This window comes from Polyodon spathula, chromosome 3 (genome assembly GCF_017654505.1).
Source record: "Polyodon spathula isolate WHYD16114869_AA chromosome 3, ASM1765450v1, whole genome shotgun sequence".
NCBI lineage: Eukaryota > Metazoa > Chordata > Actinopteri > Acipenseriformes > Polyodontidae > Polyodon > Polyodon spathula.
In genome coordinates this window covers 90,681,049-90,689,438 of record NC_054536.1, presented here as the reverse complement: position 1 = coordinate 90,689,438, position 8,390 = coordinate 90,681,049, and the positions used below count along the sequence as shown (strand labels likewise).

At 35.0% G+C, this 8,390-nt stretch overlaps 2 protein-coding genes across 2 annotated transcripts in view; both read left to right on the top strand.

Annotated features, from left to right (window-relative positions):
• LOC121313631 (homeobox protein Hox-A6-like) overlaps window positions 1-1,184 on the top strand; it is a 2,494-nt gene extending 1,310 nt beyond the window's left edge. Inside the window, exons 1-2 of the mRNA XM_041246362.1 lie at window positions 1-207; window positions 691-1,184. The exon at window positions 1-207 is cut by the window's left edge and continues 1,310 nt beyond it. Coding sequence (XP_041102296.1) covers window positions 1-207; window positions 691-944 — 461 coding nt within the window. The 3' untranslated portion in view covers window positions 945-1,184. The remainder of the gene's footprint in view (window positions 208-690) is intronic.
• Window positions 1,185-2,783: 1,599 nt separating this feature from the next.
• On the top strand, window positions 2,784-5,725 carry LOC121313629 (homeobox protein Hox-A5-like). The gene is made up of 2 exons (XM_041246360.1): window positions 2,784-3,397; window positions 3,954-5,725. Exons 1-2 carry the CDS (start codon window positions 2,821-2,823, stop codon window positions 4,202-4,204), a joined length of 828 nt encoding a protein of 275 aa, XP_041102294.1. The 5' UTR covers window positions 2,784-2,820; the 3' UTR covers window positions 4,205-5,725.
• The last annotated feature ends 2,665 nt before the right edge of the window (window positions 5,726-8,390 follow it).

The window sequence follows — 8,390 nt, the reverse complement described above, 5'->3', positions numbered from 1 at the left end:
CTGATTATGGGTCATCCTGTTTTCATCAAGAGAAGGACCCACCTACCGCCTTTCCTGCAAGGAGCGCCGGCGAGCAGAGCGAGTACATGCCGTTCAACGCTGAGCAACAATCCGAACCACAGGGTGCACAAAACAAAGTCTTGAAGGATGAACCACCCGACCGGAAGTACCCGGGTTCAGTTTATCCATGGATGATGAATTGCAATGGTAAATATTGTATATAATTCCCAAGTGATTTACTATATTATTATTATTATTATTATTATTATTATTATTATTATTATTATTATTATTATTATTATATTGATGTTGAGGGTTTAAGAGGATTTCAGGTGCATTCAGTTGTTTAAAGAACCTAATTTATGTGATATGCTTTTGGAAAAGTGTTTTAAATAAGCTACTGATATAGTACCGGTATATCAATATCAAACAGACTTTAGATAAATATATGCAACATGCATAGCAAGGTAAAATAAGGACTGGGGGACTAGCTGGGTTAAAGAAACGTTGAATTAAATGAAGTCTAATGCCTCTATTATTTCTTTTTTTTAAGATGTTAGAGTCATGAATATATCTGCTGTTTAGATGAGATAAATGCACTTTCTGTTTTTAACTTTGATAATACAGTTTTTGCAATGGCTTTCATATTGTACTATAACTAGCCACTGTGTTCATTCTGCTTCTCTTCAGGTTCAATATATGGATCACATGGGAAACGTGGACGGCAGACCTACACCAGACACCAAACTCTGGAATTGGAAAAGGAGTTTCATTTTAACAGATACTTGACCAGACGTCGCCGAATTGAAATTGCAAGCGCCCTTTGTCTCACAGAAAGGCAGATTAAAATATGGTTTCAAAACCGACGCATGAAATGGAAAAAAGAAAACAATTTGCTCGGGAGTAAACAGCCAAACTGTGAAGAAGCAGCATCAAAGGAGTAGTGCGCGTGTATTTACAGGCCGTTTAATCTGTGTTAGCATTATATCGGCGGGTTAATGGGGTTCGTTTCTTCTTCAGTTAATTTATGCATTTATTTATTTACATGTAATTATCAGCACTCCTGTAAAGTACCGAGTATTGTAAATGGCAAAATCAGTAAAATGATAAGCGTTTTATTTTATGTTTATTACTTTATATTTGCATTCTACACACACACACACACACATACACACACGCACACATATATATAGATAGATAGATAGATAGATAGATAGATAGATAGATAGATAGATAGATAGATGGATGAATGATGGTTTCCAAACTGTAATTATTAAACTCGCAGTGTTTTACATTTTTCTTTATTCAAACAGGCTGTTGTTGATTATAACACATAACCGTTTAAATTATGATTTAAATTTCTCTCACGCTATCCGGTAACATTTAAATAACTAACAAAAAAACGTGGGAAAATGTTTAGCAGCTCATTTTGGCTGCTTCCTTTATGAAAAAAAAAAAAAAAAAAAAATAAAAATAATAATAATAATAATAATAATAATAATAATAATAATAATAATAATAATAATAAATAATAATAATGTGCATGAATATAGCCTACAATCACGATTACATATATTGGGAGTTGCAGACCAGAGTATAAAATGTCTAAAATGTCAAAATTTGTATAAAACTTACGCTTGTCATCCAGAAAAATGCTATCCCATACAAATACTAAATAGCATAGATTTTTCTTACGATTGAGCAAAATATTAAATCCTCAATATGAAATCAACCCTTTAAAACACGTTTTATTCAAGCTACGGTTATTTTACATAGCGAAAACACGGGAATATATTGTAATCCAGAAGGTATTTATTAAATGCAATGATCGATTATTATTTTATTGGAATATCGCTGTTAAAATTGTATATATAAATGATTTTCTAGAGCTACTATATTTATAATAAAGCTTGTTTCAAAAGCTTAGCAGTATTTTTTGTGTTATTAGTATTTAGTATGTGTTAAAGAAATTGCCACACACCCTATACGACGCTCTAATTATTATTATTATTATTATTATTATTATTATTATTATTATTATTATTATTATTATTAATAATCGTAAAATAATAAGAAACAAATATATGCGTGTAAATCTAGGCTGCTCTTTAAAATAGCACAAAAATAATCTTTTTTTAAGAGAAAAACAAGTGACGCCGTAACCCTGTTGGAACTATGAATATAACGTATAGTGCTGCAATGAATACTAACCTTTATTCGACCCCAAGCTTAGTCCCTCTCTTAAACAGAACAGTGCACGTCACTCTCCAGACGGTGGCGCAAGATGATAACTCAAGCAGAAATTGAAGCAAGGGCGCCCCTCCAGTGCGCGCTCCTGAGCTTCAGCATCCACCCGTCTTTCCTATTTGTGCACGAGCTTACCTCTGGAGGTCATCAAGCAGGATTTACGACTGGACAACAAAAGCACGTGATCCCCAGTCTTACCCCATATTTGGATTCTTACGTAGGAGGGAACCAAGTACATGTCCCAGTCATTTCCATAATTCATCATAAATTGTACTGGGGTGCTATAGACGCACAAAACGACCAAGAGCCACAAATCAAGCACACACACACACACACACACACACACACACACACGCACACACACACACACACACACACCCACCCACATATTATATATATATATATATATATATAGATATCTATCTCTATCTATATATATCTATATATATATATATATATATATATATATATATATATATATATATATATATATATATATATATAGATAGATAGATAGATATAGATATATAGATATATAAAAAAACAAAAAAACAAGAAAAAACAAAACAACAAATGAGCTCTTATTTTGTAAACTCGTTCTGCGGTCGTTATCCTAATGGCCCAGACTACCAGTTACATAATTATGGAGATCATAGCTCGGTGAACGAGCAATACAGGGATTCCGCGACCATGCATTCCAGCAGGTACGGCTACGGTTACAATGGGATGGATCTTAGCACTGGGCGTTCGACCTCGAATCACTTTGGCGCTGGTGAAAGTGCTCCCAGCTATGCATCTAGTGCAACAACAACATCTGCAGAAACCAGGTACAACCAACCTGCAACAGCCTCCCACTCGTCTCTACCTGACCCATTAGCTTGCGGTACCGCTGCCAGCTCTCCGGTCAGCGAGCCTCGCCGCGCTGTAAGAAACCCCATAGCTAGCCCCACTACCTCTTCCTCCACGTCTCACAGCAGCAGCAGCAGCAGCAGCACTCACTTATGCAGAGATGGGGTTGGCAAGTCGTCTGGTACTGAGGATGACACTCCGGCAAGCAGCGGCCAGACAAGTTCACAGAACGGCCAGAATGCATCGGAATCATCACAACCCCAGATATACCCATGGATGAGAAAGCTACACATGAGTCACGGTAAAGCCCTTACTATTTTGTTTGTGAGAAGAGAAGTAGAAATGTAACATGCTAATGCAGTGTGTCATACGGCTGCTGTTTTAATTGGAAGAGTGTAGCAGTTGAAGCAGAATAGAGCAGTAGCCCGTACGTGATCCACATGAAGATAGCATTGTATTTGGAGAAAGACTACATATATGTCTATTAAATACTTATTTTATTTGTACTATATAATATATTATCTATTGTACACATTTATATGGTTTCTCTCCAAAAAGTTAATGACGGTGCCAGTAGAAAATTCGCTCTGTAAAACAAAACATCATCATCATCATTATTATTATTATTATTATTATTATTATTATTATTATTATTATTATTATTATTATTATTATTATTATTTTATACTAAAATTTCGAATAACTTATTTCCCTAGTCCTCTACAAATTCTTTAATGTCCAGGAGAAAATGTATATATACATAACAGAATGGAAAGATATATTATTATTATTATTATTATTATTATTATTATTATTATTATTATTATTATTATAAAACCATCTCATTTGTGTAACAGACTCCATGGCGGGACCAGAAGGGAAACGAGCTCGGACCGCCTATACGAGATACCAGACTCTGGAACTCGAGAAAGAATTCCACTTCAATCGATACCTGACGCGGAGACGGAGGATCGAAATCGCACATGCTCTGTGCCTCTCTGAGAGACAAATTAAAATCTGGTTCCAGAACAGGAGAATGAAGTGGAAAAAAGATAACAAGCTGAAAAGCATGAGCATGGCAGCTGCAGGAGACGTCTATCGCCCTTAATTTCAGAGCACTTCACAGGGTACTGGCGATGGAAGATGGACTATTACCGTAAAGTCAGCACTACAGAGACTTCCCAAACTCTAGAGTACTTCTTTGAGAATAGAAGAACAAATAATAACAACACCTTGGTCTATTCCAGTCTTTTGTGTAAGATCGTATAATAATGCTTGTATGAGTAGACCCGCTTTCTGTAAATGTATTGTCTTGAATCTGCATCGTCTTAACACAAAAAGTAGATGTTTTAACTTATTTACTGTAACTCAGAAAGAAAGCATGTTACTTGAAGTAACAGTAAAACCCGTTTAGTACAATTGTTATGTGTTGCACTCGAACTGCAAAATTGTGTACGTGTCTGCATTGTATGCTTAAATGTCTAAATAGCTCCAAGCTGTAAGAAAAAAAGAAACTTTGGTTTCAAACTACCTGTTTTCTTTGTAACCGATGCTATCGTTATTTTAAATATTGCAATACTACCTATCTTGTAATGGTGTAAATGTAGTGCGTTGTGAACACGTTAAGGAACTATGATTCCAAAAACAGTATGTCCTTGCTGTGCCTTTGTATGACTCTTTGCACGAATTACAGTAATGTTTTTTTTTTTTTTTTTTTTTTTAAGCGTATCTAATGTTTGTTTTTTTTTTTTGTGAAAAAGACTATTCATTATTGTCCAAGTTTGGCTGTCTGAACATATCGTAGTAAGCTTTTGTATTTGTTTTTAAGACTGACTGGAAATTAAAAAAAAAAAATTCTAACGATAATAAACTTTCTATAGTAACGTTTCTGTATTCAAATGTTTATGTGTAGCTTAACAACGAAAGAAAATAACTTTGGGTTTCGTTTTCCTGATCAGCGTAATTATGAGTTAATATAACACTTTGGTTTTTTTATAGTTAATGTGTAAAAAAAAAAAAAAAAAAAAAAAAAAAAGTAAAGGCTGTTTTATCTGTAGACCTGCAGATGAATTTCAAGCACTCTACTGCACACAATTTCGGGAATATCGTTATGACCACCTGATTCCAGCGAAATGCTTTTCCAGCCTATGATCTTAATCCAGATAAAAACTGGATCTGAAAATCAAACTCTGTAGGCACTTCAAGGTCTTTCATCAGGTGATCTTAGTAGACCTATACCTATCTCACTTCCCAAGTTTCATTTTTTATAATAGTTCAACAGGTATAAGGCACATTAACTGTAACTGTACTTACCCATAGGCTTGGCCGGTTAAAGTCTCCCTGTCACTAAACTGCAAGAGGGAATCTGCATCTGTACCCTAACGGGTTACATGTTAGTCCTTTTGAAGTTTAACGCACTAAACTTTATTAGCCCCAGTTCCGGCTATATGACATTTGGGTGCCAAATGAATGGGGTTTTGTCTATGAATTAGATCGTCCATAGCAGAGACAGATAGGCTATAAACAGTCACGTGGTGCCATTAAAGTAAGTTTTATGGTTTTGGGGAGTTGACATCAACCGTATATTCCACATAGCATGTAATCACACTGACTCAGGACTTCATTTGACTCTTTTGCAGGCTGTTGTGTTTCCTGACCATCATGGCAACTCTTCTTACAGCGTGCGATATGGAGCCAGCACACCTCAACGACGTGAAAAAATGGGGCCAAACTGCTCAAGGTAAGTTTGGACAAAATAGTAGGCTATCTGTGTTGGGTTATGAACTCTTAACTTTCTTAAACTCCACCCATAGTTACCTGGGTCTGTTTAGTCAAAGTAGACCGTTTTGCTTTTTTTTAAATTTTTTTGTTTCTAATGGCATAATCCTTATTCAAATCTTATTAATTTGACAAATCAAAAGCGTTTGCAGTATGCCACGTTTATATATGTTGATGTTGAGATCTAAGCCCACCTTTACTTATACCACAAATATGACTCATTTGTCTGTATATATTCTGCAATATACTGGGGGCGGGCAGAATGCACATATTAATGAAGCATAGATGCTGCATGTGTTTATGTTTCATGAGGTTGTTGTCAATCTTTAATTAAAATAGACAGATAAAAAGTTATTCTTTTTCTAGCATTTACATACCAGATGTTGTTTAACAGACAATGGGTTTTATGAAATAATTGCTTGTATTGTGATTGATAAGCCATAAAGTTTCTTCACAGATAGCAATGTTCTGCGACACTTCCTTCTTAGTGAGTGCTTGCGAATGATTATCGAAAACAGGAAAGAATCTCATAAAACAAAAGTAATTCCGAAAAAGCCCCCCCCCCCCCTCCCGGAAAAAACAACATAACAATAACCTTTATATGGTATCACATTTTATTAGTTTACTGCAGTGATGTGATTCCTCTTTAAATGCTGTGTTGAGGGTGGTCAATAAAAGTTAAGAACACAGGGTGTTTATGGGTTAGCGAGTTAGCAGTTGCATCCGTGAAATGTCTCCCCAGAACATTCCTAGCCTAGCTGCGTTTTACAATATGCAATAAAAATTCAACTTTAAGCAAAGCAAAAGTGGTTGAATCTCTTTGAAACAACTCCATCTTTGTTTTAATTGTAAAGTTAAAATGAAAGTTGGAAATTCCACATCCATGTAAAAACACATTAATATTTTGTATATAACGAATAGGTTTAGCTTAAATGAGCGCTTTGAAGAAGGGTGTATTTTAAGTGTGAAGCAATAGTTTGTTGAAATTGTATATGTTTCTTTTTTTCCATAAAAAAGATATATTTTAGCCACTCAACTATTGATAAACTAAGTATCCTGAATTCTATAAGAAGGTTTTTTTTTTTTTTTTTTAAGAATATGCTATAGCATTGTCAGCAGCACAGTTTGTTTAGTGTTATTGAATAGATGTTCGCCATGTCGAGACAATCATAACATAGCTATCTGATAAACTGCTACATGTATGTATGTATGCATGTATGTATGTATGCATGTATGTATTAAACCTTTTTCATTCTTAAATTATAACAAATGTATACAAAATTAAGTAATTTATTTTGAGAGCTTTGTGCTATCATATTCAATACTGTATTTAATTAATAAAAATAGTCACAATACACTTTTTCAGTCTTATTCGTTCTACCAATTGCAAAATTTCTATAAGTAGCAAAACATGTTTCTAGGGCTTTACAAGTTAAAATAATCCAAGAAATGATCATAGACCCATAAGTGACTTTAACGCAAGATTTTAGCTTTCTTCTTCTTCTTCTTCTTCTTCTTCTTCTTCTTCTTCTTCTTCTTCTTCTTCTTCTTCTTCTTCTTCTTCTTCTTTTCTTAGTAGTAGCAGTAGTATATTATTTGTACTTAGAAGAAGCATTCTTGATAGATATTACCTATATGATATAATGACGTCGTATATTGGTCCACAACTGGCCATTGCCATATTCAAAGGTCTGAACATGAATGAGAAAACCCTGGGCTTTTACTGATAAAATATTTACTTTTGTTCATTAAACTATGAACTGCACTAGACCTGCATCTATTGCATCAAGTAATGTTATATAATGCAAAGTGCATTTTTATGCAATAAATACAGCAGTCGATTTCGTGATTGTTACAGTCCCAATACATACACATTGTCTAGGGTTTCTGAACCGCGTAAGCTTTTCAGTGGATCGTGCCACAGCATAAAAAATAGCTTCCCATGCAGTTCACCGCTAGGTCAAATAAAAGCAAGATAAATAAATCTGCACACCCTCGCAGTCACCAGCAGAGCTCGCTTTAGACCAAGTTCACAGTCAACGCACTTGAGTCGAAACAGTATCAGGAACCTACGTGTATTCTTACTGCATCAGAGCAAAGTAAGAACATTTGTAAAAGCGCTAGGAAATCATTAAAATATATTTAACCATATAGAGCTCGATGGGCTTGCTTTGACAGACACAACTGCAAAACGTTCACCAACAGAGTTCGAACGCGGCATCTCGTTTATGAATGATTTCTCTATCGTGGTTAATACTAAATGTGAGTCTAAAATATGCAACGTAAGTTGCATTTTTGTTAGTTCTATATTCCAAATATTGAGTCTATAGAACTCGTATCACGCACCTCATTGTTGAAAGAACTTCGGCGGACAAGGGTGCAGAATGCCCGGCAGTATACACGATCTACAACCTTTTGAGCTGGGGCATACAGGCACATCAAAAAATGAGGGTCAAAAGTTTACGTTTTGAGCATCTCTTAGTCATCTGCTCAGACAGGGCTTGATGTCTGTGTTA

Coding starts and splice junctions, on each gene's coding strand:
- LOC121313629 (XM_041246360.1), top strand. CDS start 2,821: ATGAGCTCTTATTTTGTAAACTCGTTCTGCGGTCGTTATCCTAATGGC. Junction 3,398..3,953: donor AAAGCTACACATGAGTCACG/GTAAAGCCCTTA, acceptor TTTGTGTAACAG/ACTCCATGGCGGGACCAGAA.